We start from the raw sequence: 22,331 nt of genomic DNA, 5'->3' as shown, positions 1-22,331 counted from the left end.
TATCTGTGGGGCTTACGGTCCCAGGATATAAGCTGGGTTCCACAGATAGGTACACTGGATAGATGGAAAGTGCTTTCGGGCTAGGACTTATATTTGGGGCCACCTCTTGTTTATTTTTTCCACTTAAAAGAGCTTGACAAGTATACAGGTGCAGATTTGGCATTCGTGTGTTTTTTTAGCAGATTTTTTTTGGGTCATTCCTATACTTTTAAAAAAATTAAAATATAATTCACGTACCACAAAACTTCCTGTTTGAAAAGTCTGAGTTCAGTGGTTTCTAGTATATTCACAAAGTTGCACAACCATATACTATCTACTTCCAAAAAAGTTTCATCACCTAGAAAGAAACCCTGTACCTCTAGCAGCTACTCCCATGTTCCCCTTTGGTTGCCTGTAGGTAACCACTAATCTGTCTTCTATCTCTATCAATTTGCCTATTCCTGACATTTAATTTAGACAGAATAATATACTATGTGGCCTTTTTATCTGGCTTCTTTCACTTTGTGTAATGTTTTCAAGGTTCATCAATGTTGTGACATGTATCCATGCATCGTTCCTTTTTATGGATGAACGATTATAGCTGTGCAGATAGGCCACATTTTGTATACCCATTTATCAGCTGATGGGCATTTGGATTGTCTTTACTTTTTGACTATTATGAGTCATGTTTCTATGAAAACTCTTGTACAAGTTCTTGTGTGGACATAAGTTTTCATTTCTCTTGGGTCTCTCCCATGGAGTGGAATTGCCGGGTCATATGGTAACTAGGTTTCACATTTTGGGGACTGCCAAATTGTTTTGCACAGCAGCTGCGCCATTTTATATTCCCACCAGCAATATATGACGACTTCAATTTCTCCATACCCTCATTAACACTTGTAAGTCTCTTTTTTATTATAGTCATCCAAGTGGGTGTGAAGTGGTATCTTGTGGTTTTGATTTGCATTAAAAAAATTTTTTTTAATGTTTATTCATTTCCTGAGAGAGAGAGACAGAGAGAGTCAGAGAGAGACAGAGTGTGAGCAGGGGAGGGGCAGAGAGAGAGGGAGACACAGAATCTGAAGCAGGTTACAGGCTCTGAGCTGTCAGCACAGAGCCTGATGCGGGGCTTGAACTCAGGAACCGTGAGGTCATGACCTGAGCCGAAGTTGGACGCTTAACAGACTAAGCTACCCAGGTGCCCCGGATTTGCATTTCTTTAATGACATATGGTGTTGAACATCTTTTCATGTGTTTATTAGTCATTTTCATATCTTCTTTTGAGAAATATCTATTTAGATCTTTTGCCTGCTTTTAAAGTTGGGTTATTTGTCTTTTTATTGTTGAGTTATAAGGGCTCTTTATATAGGTCTTGGACACTAGACACTTATCAGATATATAATTTACAAACATTTTTTCCTATTCTGTGGCTTGCCTTTTCGTTTTCTTGATAGTATCCTTTCAACCACAAAAGTTTGAATTTTGCAGCTAAAAGAGAATGAACGGATCTTTTCTATTTATTTTTTTTAACGTTTTTATTTATTTTTGAGACAGAGAGAGACAGAGCAGGAACGGGGGAGGGGCAGAGAGAGAGGGAGACACAGAATCGGAAGCAGGCTCCAGGCTCTGAGCCATCAGCCCAGAGCCCGACGCGGGGGCTCGAACTTACGAACCGTGAGATCATGACCTGAGCCGAAGTCGGACACTTAACCGACTGAGCCACCCAGGCTTCCCGAGAATGAATGGATCTTAATCTAACTCACCTTTTTCATTTTTTAAAAGTGTTCATATTTTTTTACAGTTTCTTTTTTTACAGTTTATTTATTTTGAGAGAGGAAGGGAGGGAGAGAGGAGAGAGGGAGAGAGAGGAGAGGATGAGTGCGAGTTGGGGAGGGGCAGAGAGAGGAGAGAGAGAAACCCAAGCAGACTCAGTGCTGTCAGCACAGAGCCCAACGTGGGGCTCCAACTCATAAAATGTGAGATCATGACCTGAGCCGAAATCAAAGTCAGATGCTTATCTGACTGAGCCACCCAGGCCCCCTGATTCACCTTTTTCATTTTACTGATAAGGACACTAAAGTCCAAGGAGTTGAATTAATCTCTTCAGTGGCAGAGTTAGGAACACCTGCTTTATGTAATTGTGCTCTGAATTGCATCAAACAAGGTACCAGGTAACCAGAGATAAAAACAAATTCATCACAAATGAATCCATTAGAAAACAATGTAAAAATATCAGATAGTCACATGTGATGCAGTGTGGTATGGACTATAAAAGCAAAAGGAGCTCAGAAAAACAACTGGAGAGATGATAGTGTACAGTCACCTAGCAAGAAGTACACGGAGGGTAGTAACTGACAAAACTATGAGGGGAAAGGACTATGGGATTGAAATATAGGAGTCAAAGTATTAAATTCCTTCACACCAGGCCTCACACTCACCTTTAGCATCGTGTTCAGTTTTCATCAACTTGTGTAGTGGCGTGAGTCCTTTTGCTTATAGGATTAAGATTAAAGACAAGATTAAAAATCAAAATTATTTACATTTTTGATGTTTTGAAAAGTAACATAGTAGGCTACTATGATTTCCTTCTAATTTTTCCTTAGATGAGTGGGGAAGTGAAGAAAATGTCAGTTACAGGTGATACATCTCTTGTATTTCTCAAAAGGTTTGATTCAAATTCTAGTTAGTTAATAGGGGCGCCTGAGTGGCTCGGTCGGTTGAGTGTCCGACTTCGGCTCAGGTCATGATCTTGCAATTTGTGAGTTCGAGCCCTGCGTTGGGCTCTGTGCTGACAGCTCGGAGACTGCACCCTATTTCGGATTCTGTGTCTCCTTCTCTCTCTGCCCCTCCCCCACTTGTGCTGTCTCTCTCTACCAAAAATAAATAAAATAAAAAAAAAATTTTTTTTAAAATTCCAGTTAGTTAACATACAGAGTTCTATTAGATTCAGGTGTACAATATGGTGAGACTCCACACTTCCATACATCACCCGGTGCTGATCACAAGTGCACCCCTTCATCCCCAGTTGGTGATACACCTCTTGGTTCATACTGCCTCTTTTGGTGCCTCAATGGATCAAACTCCAGAAAATTTTTTTCGAAAAGCATTATAGAGTTAACATTGAAGGCAAGACTGTTCATTCATCATCTTTCAGGATGAAAAGAAGTGAACAGGTTTTGCAAATTTGTTGACTCGAGGGGGATGGCCTGCTCCCTGTTTCATTTTCATTCGTGCTTTGGTTCTGAACTGTTCACCAAGTATATACCTTTTAATGGCATGGATATTTCTTTCTAAGTGAATTCTCCTGTGAACTGCATGCACAAAATATTTGTTATAATATTAACTACAAAATCTCCTCCCCTTGCCCTACCCCAACCTCTGGCCAGAACGACAACCGAACAAGTACTTTAAGAGTACGGATTCAATTCTCCCCTCCCCACCCCACAATGTCGGGTTTCTATACACAAGGAGCTTAAATCAGGAGAAAAGTGCTGGATATAATGGCTCAATTCTCCAAGTTTGGTCTAGTTTGGCCAGATAAAGCCAATAATGCACTATTTTAATACCAAGAGAGGTCAGTTGCAGGTTATGGGAACATGAAAAAGGTTTTGGTAGCACATTTTTAGGCTGTGAAGGCTATACAGGGTAATTTATCCTGGAGAAGGCAGTACCCATCAAGTAGATGTATTTTCTTTATGAGAAGGGAGAGATTAATACTGACACAAGACACAGATGTGGGATTAAAAAACCCTACCAAACATCTTTATTCCCTCCCTTCCCCCTCATCCTTCTCCCCTCTATTGCTTGCTTCTTTTCCCTGCCTCGACATTAGTTTGCTAGAGGCATCCCGTTCCATTGTGGGAGGCTGCATGTGGCACCATTCTGGTTGGGATAGTGACGTGGAAGATTTGTTTCTGTCAAGAGGCAGACTTTATTTGTACACAGCAGGTTTTTTTCCTGAATGTGTATTAGAGGTTTTCTATAGCCCTAATAAGTAGGGTTTTAGAAATTCTCATTCAGAACCCTACAACCCAAACAGCATCGCAGGCCAGAGTAGAATTTTGAATGTTCACCGTCAAACAATATAAGTATTAGCAGGTCTTGAAGTTGTTCATATAGAAGGGTCATTTTCATGTTGTTTTGCTTAGTAACTGAAATTTGCTTTTATTCCTGAGAAAATTAGAAATGGCGAAATGGGAACTGGAGAGAAAAGATACTTACGTGTAAAAAGTGCCATTATCTAAACAACGAGTGTATCTAGTCATCAGAAATTTGTAAGTAAAAACTTTAATCATAAGTAGTATGTATTTGAATGTACAGAAATGTCAATACAATGTTCAGAAATAAAATCTGTTCCCTTAATACCGACATCTATAAAGGAAACTTAAGAAGTGGATATGGAAAACAGTATGGAGGTTCCTCAAAAAATTAAAAGTAGAACTACCCTATGGCCCAGAAATTACACTACTAGGTATTTACCCAAAGGAGACAAAAATACTGATTTGAAGGGGCACATGAACCCCAATATTTATAGCAGCATTATCTATAATAGCCAAATTATGGAAAGAACCCAAACGTCTATTGACTGATGAATGGACAAAGAAGATGTGAGATATATATATATATAAAACAGAATATTAGTCATCAAAAAGAATGAAATCCTGGCATCTGCAAATGATGCGGAAGGAGCTAGAGTGCATTAGGCTAAGCGAAATAAGTCAGTCAGAAAAAGACAAATACCATATGATATCACTCATATGTGGAATTTAAGAAACACAACAGATGAACATAGGGGAAAGGAAGGACAAATAAGATAAAAACAGAGAGGGAGGAAAACCATAAAAGACTCTTAAACACCGAGAACAAACTGAGGGTTGCTGGAGGGGTGGGGGATGGGCTAAATTGGTGATGGGCATTAAGGAGGGCACTTGTGATGAGCACTGGGTGTTATATGTAAGTGATGAATCACTGAATTTTATTCCCGGAATCATTATTACAACTATATGTTAACTAACTAGAATTTAAATAAAAAGTTGAAAGAAAAGAGTGCACTTATCATGATGAGCATTGAGTAATGTATGGAACTGTTGAACTGCTATATTGTATACCTGAAACTAATATAACACTGTATGTTAACTACTTTGGGATTAAGATAAAAAACTTAATAATAAATTAAACAAAACTCCAAATTAAAAAAAAAAGAAGTGGACATTGAGTAGTAACACCTGGGGAATTTGTGGAATAGACACTACTGTTGGAAATTTCTAAAATGAGGAAACGTACTTTTAATGTCTACATTTTCTTTAAAGCACTGTGGACTTCACAGAATAAAGTATATTTTGGAATGGGCTTACGTAGTGAAGAAAGCAGTGGGACAGCAGGATGGGCATGTGAAACATTTATGTGTGATAGAGACTAGACGGAAAGAAAAAAAAGGCAACACTACTAGGAAAACAAGTGGAAGCAGGAATGAAAGAAATGTAATCTCTCATAGAGACAGGGAGAAGAGAAGAGGGAAAAAGAAGAAATGAAAGAGGAGAAAGAAGAAGAATGGAAAAGTAAGCAGGGGGGACTGGGAAGCTGTGCTTTCTTAGCTTTGCGAAAGGCTGATTTGCAGAACTCCCTCGTGTGCCCTGGGGTTTTACATAGTTTTACATAACTACTTCTTCAGAGTGGCCCAGATTGGGAGGGGTATTATGAGAATGACCTCAATACAGCTGCTAGGGTTTGTGAATCTTCAATTATCAAGAAAGCAGGAGACTAGAACCTTTATTAGTCAATCAAGAAGCATTTATTGAGCACATACTATACTCAAAAACCAGGCTTGCTAAAAGCAGGAACTTTGTCCCTTTTCATTGCTGAATTTCTTTCTTTTTTACAGTGTTTGGGACTCAATAAATGCTTATTGATGAGCACTGATCTTGTTATACATGATCTAGAGGATTGCTTCTGTATCTCTAAATTCAGCATCAGGATTTTAAATGCTGGGATTAAAAACTACCAGACAGACATTTTTGAAAGTTTTCTGGCATCAGCGACAGAAACAGCAATATATGGGATATAATGGGACCTATTCAGAGGATTTTTTTACTTTTATAAATAGTAAAATACAACAGGACTCGTTTGGAAATGTTAAGTGTGGGTGTCTAGAATTCAAATTTATCTTCTCTTATTAAGATTCATTTTGTAGATACTTACATAAAATACCTTAAATTATTCTTAAATTCTTTTTGCAACACAATCAGGCTTTCAAAGACATCAATTTTTACAAAATCGTTCTCATTGAAGAATGCTGGCGCAGACAGCAAATCAAAATTATTGAAGAAGTACAGATTGAGGTTGTGTGTGGGGGCAAGGGGACCGAAGACAAGTTTTACCTTGCCTCTCCTGGCAAGTTTCATAGCATCGTTTTCAAACTTACCACTTACTATTTTCTAAGTAAGTACAGACTGTGGCATTTGGCATTGGAAAACTTATTTTAGAAATAAATATGCTGGGGCACCTGGGTGGCTCAGTTGGTTAAGTGTCTGACTCTTGGTTTTGGCTCAGGTCATGATCTCATAGTTTCATGAGTTCAAGCCACACGTCTTGGGTTTTGGGCTGGCAGCGCAGAACCTGCTTGAGAGTCTCTCTCTTCCCCTCTCTCTCTGCCCCTCCCCCACTTGCACTGTTTCTGTCTCTCTCAAAATAAACAAAAAAATTAATATGCTAAGAGACCTGCAAACAAAATGTACTAAGGTTATATGCTAAATTTCACAGGCATCTAAAAAGGAATTTTAGGTCATTAGACATACCAATCAGTAGGTAAGATTTTTTTAAAAATTTTATTTATTTATTTATTTATTTATAAAAAATTTTTTTTTCAACGTTTATTTATTTTTGGGACAGAGAGAGACAGAGCATGAACGGGGGAGGGGCAGAGAGAGAGGGAGACACAGAATCGGAAACAGGCTCCAGGCTCTGAGCCATCAGCCCAGAGCCTGACGCGGGGCTCGAACTCACAGACCGCGAGATCGTGACCTGGCTGAAGTCGGATGCTTAACCGACTGCGCCACCCAGGCGCCCCTATTTATTTATTTTTGAGAGAGAAGAGAGGATGAGTGAATGGGGGAGGGTCAGAGAGAGAGAGAGAGAGAGAGAGAGAGAGAGTAAGAATCTCAAGCAGGCTCCATGCTGTCAGTGCAGAGCCCGACTCAGGGCTTGAACCCACAAACTGTGAGATCATGATCAATAGGTAAAATTTTAATATTAATAAGAAAATGGAAAAGTACTTTGAAAGTATGACTTTAAAGCTAAATGCACAAAAATTGTGTGTATAAGGAAATAAAATTGGGGGTGAGAAAAATTATAGATTATCATTGGGTGATACAATTAAGAATTATTAACATTTTCCTTTTTCATTCTTTCATTTTTTCATTATAGAAACTTTCGATAATGAAAAACAGAACTTTTCTATAATGAATATGTATTACTTTTATAACCAAAGAAACACATGTAAAAATAGATGCATAGCACCAGATCTTCCATTTTTATAAATTGAATCATAAATTTCCACTCACGTTTAAACTTCTTCAGGCCCGCCATAATTGAAGGCACTCTAACCTTCCCATTTCCTGTAAAACATTTGAATCGGATACAGAGAAAGTCACATAAAAACTCATAAAAACTGATAAAAGTTGTGAAGTGATTAAAATGACATGGTAGCCTGGAACTTTGTCCGTGAGTTAGAAGGACTAGAGAGACTGGTTTGCTTGGGACTTGGATTCATTTTTCCCTCCGGTGAGGATGATGGAGCAAAGGAAAACTCTTCAGTGAGACAAAACTCTCTACGTCTTCAACACAGCTCCTCTCTTCTGTGTTTCAAGGTCTGACACTCCAAAGGTGACAGGTGGAAAAGGGATATTATAAAAAGAACCGGGGCTCAACTCTGGCAGCATCTTTTCCAAACTCAGATCTATGTTATTTTAGAAACAAAGATATGAAGAGAATATGTTGGCCAAGTGCTCAGAGTTGGAATAGGGAGAGAAGGAGCTGCTGTATGTTTTCTTCTTCTTTTTTTTTTTAATTTTTTTTTCAACGTTTATTTATTTTTGGGACAGAGAGAGACAGAGCATGAACGGAGGAAGGGCAGAGAGAGAGGGAGACACAGAATCGGAAACAGGCTCCAGGCTCTGAGCCATCAGCCCAGAGCCCGACGCGGGGCTCGAACTCACGGACCGCGAGATCGTGACCTGGCTGAAGTCGGACGCTTAACTGACTGCGCCACCCAGGCGCCCCTGTATGTTTTCTTCTAACAAGTACTTCTTGAGAATGAATACATGTGAGGTGTGTATTTGTCCTCTTAAGGACACAGAGTGTGCTTCTCTGGCTAGAACCATCTTCCCGTACTTGTTCAGCTTAGGGTCTTCTCCAGGAAACCCCAGTCTTGGCTAAATCCTCCCTTAGCACCTTCTGCATACACATAGCACCTTTTTTAGGTGATGAAAATGTTCTAGAATGACTGTGGTGATAGCTGCCCATATCTGTGAATACTAAAAACCATTGAATTATATACTTAAATGGATAAATTGTTTGGTATATGAAGTCTATTTCAATAAGGCTGTTAAAAATGTTGGTTTGAAAAAAAGGAATAGGGGCACTAGGGTGGCTCAGCTGGTTAAGTACCTCTTTTTTTTTTTAACATTTTTATTTATTTTTGAGAGACAGAGTGCAAGCGGGAAAGGCGCAGAGAGAGAAGGAGACACAGAATCCGAAGTAGGCTCCAGGCTCTGAGCTGTCAGCACAGAGCCCGATGCGGGGCTTGAACTCATGAACCATGAGATCATGACCTGAGCCAAAGTTGGACGCTCAAGTGACTGAGCCACTCAGGTGCTCTAAGTATCTGACTCTTGATTTTGGCTCCGGTCATGATCTCACAGCTTGTGAGCTGATAGCACAGAACCTACTTGGGGTTCTCTCCCTCGTTCTCTGCCCCTCCCCTGCACTCTTTATTTCTCTCTCAAAAATAAACACTAAAAAAATAGAATGAGTTTTATAGCATAATATCATTTAAGGAAATTAAATACCACACACATGGAATTTTTAAAAACATTTTCTTAATGTTTTGTTTTTTTTTTTTGAGGCGGGGGGGAAGAGAGAGGGGCAGAGACAGAGGGAGACAATCTGAAGCAGGCTTCAGGCTCTGAGCTGTCAGCACAGAACCTGACTCAGGTCTCGAACTCATGGACTGTGAGATCATGACCCAAGCCCAAGTGGGACGCTTAACCTTAACCCACTGAGCCACCCAGGCACCGCCCCCCCCCCCAACACACATTGAACTTTTAAAAGGATACATACCTATCTAAAATAGACATGAGGAAGGTAGATTGAAGAATATATATTAGATATAATACAGAATTTACCTCCTGAAACAAATATTACACTATATGTTAACTAACTAGAATTTAAGTAAGAATTTGACAAAGAAAAAACATAAAGTTTGCAAGTACCAAAAAAATAAAGATAAAAAAGAGAATGTACCTATGATGGAGGGAAGGAGCTAGGAATGGAAATGGGAGGTAAAGGGGAAAATAATAAAATGAAACACAAAGAGTCTTTGCATGGGCCAATGATGATAGTGCGCCATACTGAGGAGTTTGATTAGCTCACTGTGTGCATCTGATGTTTAAGAAAAAGTCCACTCTTCAAAAAAAGTTTAAGATGCTGGTGGAAAAGGAAGAAATATTTAACAGGCGGCTGGAAAAACAGCGGTGACAAAGAATAATTCAGGGAACAAAGGTTTTCAAACATTTTGGTCTCAGGGCATCTTTAAATTCTTAAAAATTTTTGATAACCTCCCAGAGGTTTATGTGGGTTATAATTATCATTAGATATTAAAACTGAGAAATTTTTAAAAAATGAGAAAACATTTTTTTAAATGTTTATTTATTTTTGAGAGAGTAGGAGCAGGGAAGGGCAGGGAGGGAGACAGATACTGAAGCAGGCTCCAGGTTCTGAGCTGTCAGCATATGAGATCATGACCTGAGCCAAAGTTGGATGCTTAACCAACTGAGCCACCCAGCGGCCCCTAAAAAATATTAAAAAAATTTTTTTTTTCAATGGTTATTTTTTTAAAAAATTTTTTAGCGCTTATTTATTTTTGAGACAGAGAGAGACACAGCATGAATGGGAGAGGGGCAGAGAGAGAGGGAGACACAGAATCGGAAGCAAGCTCCAGGCTCTGAGCCATCAGCCTAGAGCCCGACGCGGGGCTCGAACTCGCGGACCGCGAAATCGTGACCTGAGCTGAAGTCGGACGCTTAACCGACTGAGCCACCCAGGCACCCCATAAAATAGCAATAAATCCAGTACATGTTAACATACTTTTATCCTAGCCACTAGACCACCAGGGAACCTGTTAACATACTTTTAAATGAAAAATATGTATCAGTTAAAAATGAAAAATTAAAGCATTAACATTTAGTGGGAAAGGAAGTGTTATTGACTGAATGTTTATGTCCCCCCATAAGCCCCCTAATTCATATATTAAAATCCCATCCCCAATGTGATGTTATTAGGGGGCTGGGTTCTGAGGAGGTGATTAGTATAGGATGAGATCATGAAGGCAGACCTTCATGAACGGGATTAGTGCCCCTCTGAGTCAGGAGAGAGCCTGGTGCTCTGAGCTCTCTGCCCTGCGAGGATACCATGAGAAATTGACAATCTGCAGCCCAGGAGAACGTTCTCGCCGGAACTCAACCATGCTGGCACCGTGATCTCAGGACCTCTGGCCCCAGAACTGAGAGAAATAAATTTCTGTTGTTCATAAGCCACCCAGTCTATGGTATTTTTGTTATAGCAGCCTGAGCTAAAATAGCAATGTTTTACATTTTTGCGAATCTCTTTAATGTCTGGCTTAATAGAAGACAGCTGGGATTCTCAGTCTGTTTCTGAATTTAGTTTGCTGAGATGTGTTTTTTTGGTTGAAGAAAATCTGGCCTCATAGACTCAGGTAGTCAGAAAAGAAATATTTTCATAGGTTTTTCAGTATATCCTGTGGATATATCATGTAGCTTATTGAAAAAGCTATTGTATACTTGTGAGTGAATGAGAGTGATGAAGGCAAATAATGTTTTAGAGTTATTTTAAAGTTTCTGGGGTGCCTGGGTGGCTCAGTCAGTTAAGCATCCAACTTCGGCTCAGGTCATGATCCTACAGGTTCATGGGTTCGAGCCCCGCCTTGGGCTCTGTGCTGACAGCTCAGAGCCTGGAACCTGCTTCACATTCTGTCTCCCTCTCTCTCTGCCCCTTCCCTGCTTGTGCGTGCTCTCTCTCTCTCTCAAACCTAAATAAACATTAAAAAAAAAAGTGTCAGATCATTTCTAAAAAAAACCAAAACAATAGTTTCAAACTCGTGGACCTCCCAAGAGAGAGGGGTCCCTGGACTGTCATTTGAGAGCTGCTGTCATAGAGAGTTGGTAACTAAAGCAATGATCAGGGAGCCATATAATCGAAGGGTGGAAGGAACTAAAACTAAGAAGACAGAAATAAACCCTCGGTTGTTCCCACGTTGGGAACCTTGAATAAGTGAAGCTGGTAAAGGAGTCATTAGTGATTTCGGATTCTGGGGGCTATTTTGGTAGAGTCACGGCTATGTGAGCGAGGAAGCCAATTGCAAGGATTCAAAGAATGTGAACCTAGGAAGCAGAAGTGGCTTCCTATAGACAATTAAAAAGAGGGTTGAGAAAGGAATGAGGGGTGGATGGTCATAATTATCAGGCAGAAGAGCCAGGGGAAGGTAGGTCTTTAAAAGGGATGGGAGAAAAATAAAGAAAAAATAAAAGGAGTGGGGGAGGGGTGCCCGGGTAGCTCAGTTGGTTAAGCGTCCAACTCTTGATCTTGGCTCAGGTCTTGATCTCACAGTTGTGGGCCTGAACCCTGAGTTGGGCTCTGTGAGCTGAGAGTGTGGAGCCTGCTTGGGATTCTTTCTCTCCCCCTCTCTCTGCCCCTCCCTTGATCTCTGTCTGTCTCTCTCTCTCTCAAAATAAATAAACTTAAAAAAAAAAGACAAGGATCATTTCTGAGGATCTTACATATAGGATAACAAAGACACACTTCTGGGAAGATGAGAATTTTTCTCACCTTTAACTGTCAAATGAGGCATCAGCTCCTTCATATCATCTTCTGTGAGCTCGATCCCTTCACTGGCTAGAAAGGTGTCCAAGTCCTGGATATCAATCATCTCTCCTTAGAAAAATTAAGAAATAAATTATGTAAATATTATAGAACTATCTATGAAGGATGAAAAATGCTATCTTATATATACTATACTTATATATACTTACTTATATATACTTATATATACTATTACCCACGAGTGCCCAGAATTAACAGGAGGGTCAGAAAAAAGTTCTGTGTCTTTAATTCTGGCGGCTACAAAAAGGAAAGTACACTATGGGTCAGGAATCGACTGGTGAGTTATTGCAAAATCCATAGCAAAATAAGCCACATATAAGGATTTGGCTTTATTTTTACCCTTTCTCCTACCCTGCTTGAAAATTCAGTGTGTTTCTATAGACCAGTCTTAAAAATTTTATTTTCATTTGAAAATATTTGCTTGCAGCTTGCTTCTGTGATCACTATGCATTCCAAGAATGTTATTCATCTCAACACAGAAGTAATTTTTCCTCATTCACTGTAAAAAGAATGCAGCAACGTTAAAGATCAATATAAAAGGGGAAAAAATAGAATTCTGCCACCCTACCACAAAACGATTTGTAGTTTTTCATATTCCATTTCTGGACTCTGACAATAAGGCTGTACTTTTACTATGTGGAAATCTAATATCCACACCGTCTGTATTCTGCTTTTCCAACCTAATATGATGTCGTCAACACATTTCCAAGTTACCACGTAATCTTTACAGTTAATTTCAACACATGATATCTCAGTGGCCTAATAGGCCAGGGTATATGTAGTCATTCCTCTACTGTTAGATATTTAGGCTGTTTCAAATTTCTCTGAAGGTCTTTGGGTAGAGACTTTTTTCTTTTATTCAGCTATATTATTGCCAGAGGATAAATTTCTGGGAGTGGGGTTCATGGAGAAAAGGAATGTTTCTTTGGCTCTTGATCTTTTACTGTGGTGAAGAACTCTTTGGGGGAAAACTGAGAATATTATGGGAATTTATATGTTACCACATATTAACTACATATTAACTATACATATTAACTGTTCGCCCAAGTTCAGAAGCATCCATAAAAGTACACATATGAAAGAACTGAAACATATGTGAAGGGGAAATATTATTCTCTACCAGTTATAAAGTATGAAGATGTCATTTACAATATCCTTTTATCACAGCTTGGAACTTACCCTTTATGCAACTGACAGCATTCATCAAATCATTCAGACCAACGGTTCTATCATCTATAAGGCAAGGGCAATAAACTTCAGAATAAGACAAGCTGGCATAACTGAGACCCACAAAATTTACGATACCTAAGTTCGGAAACTGTGAAGACCATGAAAATTCAGTAATTTTTTCCCCAAATTTTCCTTAGAATTTTATGGACTTAACTTCAGAGATAACAGTGTTATCTTAGAAATGAAGAAAGCTTTCAATCTGTAATGAATCATTCTTATATCTTCCTTTTTCTTTGCTTTAGAGGCCACCAGAGTAAGATTAAACTAAGAAGTATTGGTTACAGGTAAGTATAGGGAAAAAGGACAAATGAACCTGACCCTGAGTATTTTTTTTTAATTTAGTCAGTTAATCAACAGATATTTAAGGGGGTGGCTTTTATGTGCCAGCCACTTTGCTAGGCTTTGGGGATACGAAAGTAAACCAGCTGGCAGGGTTCTTGCTGTCAAGGAGTGTACGTACAATCTCACAGAGGGAAACAGGCAATTAGCATATAAACAAATAAACAAAAAGGATCATTTTAAGTACTATTAAAATGTCATTGAAATAAAATAGGGTTATACAATAAAGAGCAATGGTAAGATTGCTTTAGATGGGGAAGTCAGGGGTGGCGTCTCTGAGGACTATTTGGGTTGAAGCCTGAATGACAAGAAGGAATGTTCGAAGTTGAAAGACAGTACGAGGGACAGCCCTAAGAATGGGATGAATTTGATGTGACTGAGAGGCAGAGAAAAGGCTGGTGTGCATGGGCCAAATCATGCAGGGAATTGTAGGCACCCATGATAAAGGTGGGGTTTTATTCTGGTTGTAATGGAAGGTCATTGGAAGCCTCGAAGAAGGGGGAGTAATTTAACTGGATTTTAGCTTTGAAAAGATCATTCTGGCTGATGTGCACAGGATGGGGAAACTGGAAGAATGGGGACTAGACAGGAGACTGTTTCAGTGGTCCAGGAAAGAGATCCTGGTGGCTTGGGCTATGGTTGCAGCAGTGGAGGCAGTGATAAGTGGATGAGTTCTGGACATATTTTCCAGGTGGAGCCTAGATTTAAATGTGTGATGTAAGGGAAAGGAGAAATTAAGGAAGAAAACTATTTGTCCTCTTCCCCAACCCTCCTTCCCCTCTTTCTCCATCAACAGGGTAGATGGGATGACATTACTGACATGGGACTAAATGTCATTACTAAATGTCATTACTAGAAAGCCTCAAACCTTTTTAGGGGAATTAATCAATATTTTATTAAATTTATGATGCCTTTTGGACATCAAAGTGGAGGTCTCAAATAGCTAGTTTGAGATACCATTCCTGACTTAGGATGGTTGAGCTGGAGAAATAAATTTGCTTTTATCAGCTTTAAGAAGTCATCTGACCCAATGAGACTGGATGCAATCCCCTAGGAAGAAGGTGCAGATAAAAACAACCAACCAACCAAATAAACAGCCAAGGTTCTACTTCTGGACCCTTCATTATTTAGAGACCTTGCAGGGGAAAAAGAGTCAGAAACTGAAAAGGAAACTGAAAAGAAGCTCCCAGTAAGGAAAGAAAAAAATTAGGTGAGTATGGGGCTTCAAAAGTCTGTAGAAAAAAATGTTTTAATAAAGATGGGTTAGTCACTATGTCAAACGCTGCTGAGACAGCAAGTGAAATAACAGAGACGTGACCATGAACCTTGGCAAGAGAGAGAGGTCACTGATGATTGAGAGCTGGTTTGGTTCCATGGCAGGGAACGAGTGCTCAAGAGTGAATGGGGGTGAGGAAAAAGAGACAAAGAGTCACCACAAATGTTAGGGATTTTTTTGAGGTATAGTCGACACACAATGTTATGTTAGTTCCAGGTGTACAACAGAATGATCCGACAAGTTTATACATTGTGCTATGCTCAATGTAGCTATGATCAGTCACCAGACAACGCTAAGTAATGACAACTTTTTGAGAGGTTCTGCTTGTGAAGAGGAACTAAGGGATAGAATGGTCACTGGCAGGGGACAAGGGGAATAGAAAAGCATTATCAGCATGTCAATGGAATACATAGAGAGACACTGTAGAGAGGGAGAAATTGATGGTGCAGGAGAGAAAGGGGGAAAATTGTAGGAGTTGAGTCCTTGAGAAGGCAAGTGGAGGTGAGATCCAGGCCACAAGTGGAAGGGCCAGCCCACAATGGGAGCCGAGATTCCACATGGCTGGTGAGCAACTGGGGTTGGAATTCTGTACTCTGTCCTGCTACAGCGCATGTTCAACAGCATTAGTCATCATATTCAGTTGGTGAATGGGGTAATGTCACAGCAATGTGAATGGTGTGTTGGTTCACACGGATTTTTTTCCTAAGTGAAAGAATTAGAATTATGAACTTCAGCAGGAAAAGAAAAAATTCTAGGTTGGCTACGGCAGGGGCCTTTTCAGCCCTATTTTCATAAAATAATTAATATAGGAAGAGATACTTGTAATATAGGAAGGGGAAGGAGGTTCACTGGCTCAGAAATCTACTTCCATCTACGTTATTTCAAAACTGCAAGCCAGCTTTTCAGCTCTTTCTTTATGGGTGTGGGTGTGCATTTTTTAATAGTCTCCAGCCACTCAGGTATTTACCTGGGCTGTCTACTCTTCCTCACACAGTATCACTTACTGCTTTTGTTAGTTTTCTGGTTACACATTTTGACTGGACTTCTCCAATTTTCCCTATGAGCTCAGTTACTTTAGTGGGCAATTAAAATTTTTTTTTAATGTTTATTTATTTTTGAGAGAGAGACAGCGAGTGAGTGGGGTAAGGGCAGAGAGAGACGAGACACAGAATCTGAAGAAGGCTCCAGGCTCTGAGCTGCCAGCACAGAGCCTGATGTGGGGCTTGAACTCATGGACTGGGAGATCATGACCTGAGCTGTAGTTGGACGCGTGTAACCAATTGAACCATCCAGGTGCCCCTAGTGGGCAATTTAAATTTTACAGAACAGGAGGTTTTTCAGGCATTCCTCCATTGTGTTATGGCAGAAATGTCTGCACAGTAAATAAACTGGAAAGATAATCGTCAGAGAGTGGGTACGTGAAATAGAGTTTTTGGGGATGATGAAGTATAAGTTGGGGACAAGGTGTAGGTCATCACCATGTGAGTAGCAGTTAAGGGACAGGAGTGAAAGATGATTGAAATTAAGGAAGTCAAGGAACAGGAGGTCAGGGTGTTTAGATGGGTGACTTATATCAGGAGTTAAATAATATTTAATCAAGATTTCTTAACCTGGGGCCTATGTACCCTCTAATGATAGAATTCAGGGAGTCCTTGAGCTTGAATGGGAAAAAAATACAGTGGACCCTTGAACAACATGGGTTTGAACTACACTTATATATGGACTCTTTTGATAAATACAGTACTGTAAATATATTTTTTTCTTTCTTATGATTTTTTTTTTAATTAAGTAGGTTCCACAGCCAACGTGGGGCATGAACTCATGACCCTGAGATCAAGAGTTGCATGTTCTACTGACTCAGCCAGCCAGACACCCCAATCTTATGATTTTATTGATAACATTTTCTTTTCTCTAGCTTATTTTATTGTAAGAATATAGCATATAATACATATAACATGTAAAATATTTGTTAATTGACTTATGTTATTGGTAAGGCTTCCAGTCAACAGTAGACTATTAGTAGTTACATTCTGACTGCACAGGGGGCTGGTGCCTCTAACTCCCACAACGTCCCATCTGTATTTTCACTAACCACTCACTTAAATTTAGCATTTTCTTCAATTATTAGTGCAGGCTACAAACCACAGTCGAAGTAGTAAAACCTATGACTTTGCCATTAATACAAATCACTGACATTTTGGATGTTATATGGTAGCTCTTGCAAATATATTGAAAAGTTACTTAGGCTCATCACTACTTTATTTATTTAATTAATTTATTATTATTATTTAAATGTTTATTTATTTTTGAGAGAGAGAGAGAGAGGGAGACACAGAATCTGAAGCAGGTTCCAGGCTCTGAGCTGTCAGCACAGAGCCCAATGTGGGGCTCGAACCTGTGAACCACAAGATTGTGACCTGAGCCAAAGTCAGACACTTAACCGACTGAGCCACCCAGGCACCCCTTTTTTATATTTATTTTTTTGAGAGAGAGAGATTGCGAGTGAGGGGGCAGAGAGAGACAGAGAGAGAGAGAGAGAAATGGGGTTCACCTGAAACAGGGCTTGAGCTCATCCATGTGGGATTCGAACTCACGAACCATGAGATAATGACCTGAGCTGGAGTCAGATGCTTAAATGACTGAGCCACCCAGGCACCCTACTCATCACTACTTTAAAATTCTAACAATTATTACATCTACTACTAGAACTTGTTAAATGTGTTATTAAGCACTAATAATTGATATTTTAATGTTTTGATAAATTTAGTTTCTTCATAATCTTACTTATTATATTTTAGGCATTTAAAAATATTATACTCAGAAGTGATCCATTCATCAGACTGTCAAAAGGGTCTATGGCACAGTAAAGTCACAAGCCCTGATCTGCATGCAAGTTATGGAAGTTGCCAAGAATAAGAAGAGGAGTAGTGAAGGACGAAGACGTGAGCCCAGTGCTATTTCTTACCAAATGCTCTGGTCGCATCTCACCTATTTATTTATATAAAGGTCATATTTAGTAAACAAATATTTATTCGATTAGGACTTATATTTTCACGATGGCAAAATTAATTCATAGGTCATGGAATTTCTTTTCTTCTTCCTTCTGTTCTTCCCCAGCATCTCCTCCATATTCCCTGTCACCTTCACCGTCACCACCATCATCATGACTAACATTTACGGAGTCTTCTAGACATTGCATTAAGTACTTTGCAGGTTTTATCTATATTGATTTCAGAGAAAGAAGTGACCCTAGAGAATTATTTAGTTCAACTTCCCATTTAACATGGGAAGACACTAACATTCAGTAGGGTTAAATTATTTGTTAGCAATTTAGTGGCAGAACAGGGACCAGGCCTCAGCACAAAGAAAAGCTACACTACAGATGAGGCATATTGGCTAGATTCACCAGGGGAAAAGGGAATCCCCTCCGCCCGCCATAGATACTGCTAAATGATTTTTCTAAGACCATCTCTAGCAGTGGCAAACTCTTACCTGTCAGTGAGTCCCTTTCCTCATACCTTCACCAGAACTGGATATTATCAATCTTGCTAATTTTTGCCTGTCCAATAAGTGAAAATAATACTGTATTTTTTTAATTTGTATTTTCATGACTATTGGTGAGGTCAGACATCTTTTATGTTACTGGGCAATTATATTGCTCTTTTATGAATTATCTATTTGTGTACTTAACTTTTTCTACTCTCAGTATGTTTTATAAATGTGTGAGGGCTTTTTCTACCATTGGGGTACTAGCTCTTTGTCTTGCAATCATTCTCTGCTAACTCATCATTTGATTTCTGACTTTGTTAATTTTTCTCTTAAATGTTCCCGTATAAAAAATTTAATGTTTATTTATTTTTGAGGGAGGGAGAGAGAGAGAGAGAGAGAGAGAGAGAGCGAGAGAGGAGCATGAGTTGGGGAGGGGCAGAGAGAGAGAGAGACACATACAGAATCTGAAACAAGCTCCAGGCTCTGAGCTGTCAGCACAGAGCCCAACGCAGGGCTTGAACTCCAGAACAGCGAGATCATGACCTAGGCTGAAGTTGGGGGCTTAACCAACTGAGCTACCCCGGTGTCCCCAACATGTTTCCTTATAAATGAGGTATAAAATTTCACTTTTCTTTCAGTGACTTACTTGTATGGCATTGAAGGCATGGCTAAGTTTTACAAGTAGTATCCCTAACATATATTTTTTTAAAATTTATTTATTTATTGAGACTGAGAGATAGAGGTAGAGACAGATAGAGGGAGAACGCACATATGACCAGGGGAGGGGCAGAGAGAGAGAATCTCAAGGAGGCTCTGTACTGTCAGCACAGAGCCCAACTTGGGGCTTGATCCATGAACTGTGAGATCATGACCTGAGACCATTTCAAGAGTCGGATGCTCAGGGTGCCTGGATGGCTCAGTTGGTTGAGTGTCCAACTTTGCCTCAGGTTATAATCTCGTGGTCCATGAGTTTGAGGCCCACATCGTGCTTGCTGCTGTTTCGGATCCTCTGTCCTCTTCTCTCTCTGCCCCTCCCCTGCTCATGCTTTCTCTCTAAAAAAATAAAGAAAACATTAAAAAAAAAGTAAAGAGTTGGATGTTCAACTTACTGACCCACCCAGGTGCCCCTGCAACATAGCTTAAAAAAAATTTTTTTTTAATGTTTATTTATTTTTGAGAGAGAGAGAGAGACAGAGTGTGAGCAGGTGAGGGGCAGACAGAGAGGGAGACACAGAATCGAAGCAGGCTCCAGGCTCTGAGCTGTCAGCACAGAACCCGACACGGGGCTCAAACCCATGAACTGTGAGATGATGACCTAAGCTGAAGTCGGACACTTAACCGAGTGAGCCACCCAGGCGCCCCACAACATGGCTTTTTAAAAAGCATTTTTGGAGATAGTATTTCCTAATGAGTCAGGATGAAGTTTTTCTATTTACATTTACTTCATTAAATATGAAAAAGGAAGGCTACTTTCAGTAGTTCTGATAGAAGGATTCAATATTTCTTTGAAGGGCATAATGACACCCGTAATACTCACCATCAGTTGACACATCAGTCATTATTTCCTCAAGTTCCTCATCATTGAGTCTAATTCCCATGTTTTCCACAAGGGATTTCACTTTTTTGAGTTTGACCCTTGGTCCTTAGGAAAGAAGGGCACGAAATAAGATCATAAATACTGATGCTTAAGAGTGAAAAATGCTAATCCTGGTCATGCATCATAAATTCCAACTGGAGGATAAAGCATAAGGGCACAAAGAAACCATTAACATATATATCTCCCTAGATTTAGATATTTCTGTTGAAAGTAGGAAAAGAGGTTAGAGAGGGAGAGAGCCAAAGCATAAGAGACTCTTAAAAACTGAGAACAAAGTGAGGGCTGATGGGGGAGTGGGAGGGAGTGGAGGGTGGGTGAGGGGTATTGAGGAGGGCACCTTTTGGGATGAGCACTGGATGTTGTATGGAAACCAATTTGACAATAAATTTCACATTAGAAAAGAAAGTAGGAAAATTGAGAAAGATAACCATTGAGACCCAGGTGGACAGTAAACAGTATTTACCTTTATGGGGACAGATGAGATTGATGGAGGTAGGAGGACTCTCACTTTTCAAAAAAATTGGGATATAATTGACACATTATATCACTTTCAGGTGTACAACATAATGATTTAGTATTTGTATCTATCGCAATGTGATCACCACAATAAGTCTTGTTAATATCCATCACCATGAAAAGTTGCGAATTCTTTTTCTTGTGGTGAGAACTTTTAAAATCTATCTCTTAGCAATTTTCTTTTAAAAAAATTTTAAATGTTTTTATTTTTGAGACAGAGACAGAGCATGAGCAGGGGAGGGGCAGAGAGAGAGGGAGACATAGAAGCCAAAGCAGGCTCTAGGCTCTGAGCTGTCAGCACAGAGCCTGACACGGGGCTGGAACTCACGGACTGTGAGATCATGACCTGAGCCAAAGTCAGACACTTAACTGACTGAGCCACACAGAAGCCCCTATCTCTTAGCAATTTTCAAAGATGCAATATGGTATTGTAACTATAGTCACAATGCTGCATATTATATCCCCATGACTTGACTTAGCAATTCTTTGCAGAATTTTTAAAAATGTTTATTTATTCTGAGAGAGGCACAGGCAAGGGAGGGGCAAAAAGAAAGAGGAAGAGAGAGAATCTCAAGCAGGCTCCATGCTGTCAGCACAGAGCCCGATATGGGGCTTGATCTCACCAAATGGAACTGTGAGATCACGACCTAAACCAAGATCAAGAGTCAGATGCTTAACTGCCTAAGCTACCCAGGTACCCCTTAGCTTACAATTCTTTTCTCAGTGTTCTAAGTGGTAGAATTGGATAGTTTTCTTGTAGTATTTGATGTTTTGAAAATAATTTCTGATCAAAAACTTAAAAAATTATTGCTTATAACAGAATAGTATAAAGGGTAGAGATAGGATATTTTCCTTAACACCTGTCCAGTGGACTCTGCTTCAGTTTCCCATGAGAGGTGAACAGAGGGGAATAAGTGAGTCCACTCATGGTTGAAAATAGCAACCAGTCTGTACAGTTCTAGCCGGAATACAGTGTTAGAATTTCTATCCTGAAATGTCAATGCACCCAAGAAAAAATGGGAAGTTATGAGTCTAAAACAATGGATCAAAAAATTGGCAAGAAGCAAAGTTGGAACACTTAAAGGCAAATGCTAAGCACGAGGAATTTATTTTTATTTGTGCTTTCACCATGATTCTCACTTACCATTGAGTGCTTTCACACCTTTTAGCAATCTCTTCTTATATACTCTTCCATCAGCTGTAAGACAAGACACGATTAAGAATATAGGTTAAATGAAGGGAAGATTAACAAATAGAGCACAAAGACAGTCCAACATCCATAATCTCAGGGGGGAAAATGCTTCAGAACTGTTGAGGATTTTATTTTATTTTGCCCTCAAGTAAGAATGAAACCAAAGATAAAGCTCTCACTGATGTAAATCTACCTATTGGTTGAATTAAAAACAGTCTTTATCTCCCTATTTCTCCCATTTTCCTTCTTACTCTTACTCCTCTGATTTTCCTCATTTCCTTGGTCAGGATTTAGGTGAAGCAGTGATCCCAGGATGACAGGATAATGTAGACTTGATGATGGAGACTAGTGAGAGATGTTGCCAATTTTCAATATTAAAATGTAAGTGACAAGAACAGGATTTCTTCTTTTGTAACACCATGTTTTCTAGATGGGGTTTTACTAGACATAGGCATATATGATTTCAGCACTTTTCATACACAAGCCCATAAATCCAAGTTTCAGAGATGTGCTAAATGCTCACCACGAATGTTCAGAGA

At 39.5% G+C, this 22,331-nt stretch overlaps 1 protein-coding gene across 2 annotated transcripts in view; it reads right to left on the bottom strand.

Moving 5' to 3' along the window:
* EFCAB3 (EF-hand calcium binding domain 3) overlaps positions 1 to 22,331 on the bottom strand; it is a 108,615-nt gene that overhangs the window by 36,767 nt on the left and 49,517 nt on the right. For both annotated transcript variants that reach the window (XM_043584903.1, XM_043584905.1), the window contains 6 exons: positions 21,745 to 21,798; positions 20,025 to 20,129; positions 13,333 to 13,386; positions 12,100 to 12,204; positions 7,539 to 7,592; positions 2,418 to 2,471 (listed from right to left, as the gene is read on the bottom strand). In XM_043584903.1, the coding sequence (XP_043440838.1) occupies positions 2,418 to 2,471; positions 7,539 to 7,592; positions 12,100 to 12,204; positions 13,333 to 13,386; positions 20,025 to 20,129; positions 21,745 to 21,798 (426 nt within the window). The remainder of the gene's footprint in view (positions 1 to 2,417; positions 2,472 to 7,538; positions 7,593 to 12,099; positions 12,205 to 13,332; positions 13,387 to 20,024; positions 20,130 to 21,744; positions 21,799 to 22,331) is intronic.

This window comes from Prionailurus bengalensis, chromosome E1 (genome assembly GCF_016509475.1).
Source record: "Prionailurus bengalensis isolate Pbe53 chromosome E1, Fcat_Pben_1.1_paternal_pri, whole genome shotgun sequence".
In the NCBI taxonomy this organism is placed as follows: Eukaryota; Metazoa; Chordata; class Mammalia; order Carnivora; family Felidae; genus Prionailurus; species Prionailurus bengalensis.
This window is presented reverse-complemented; position numbering and strand designations above follow the sequence as displayed.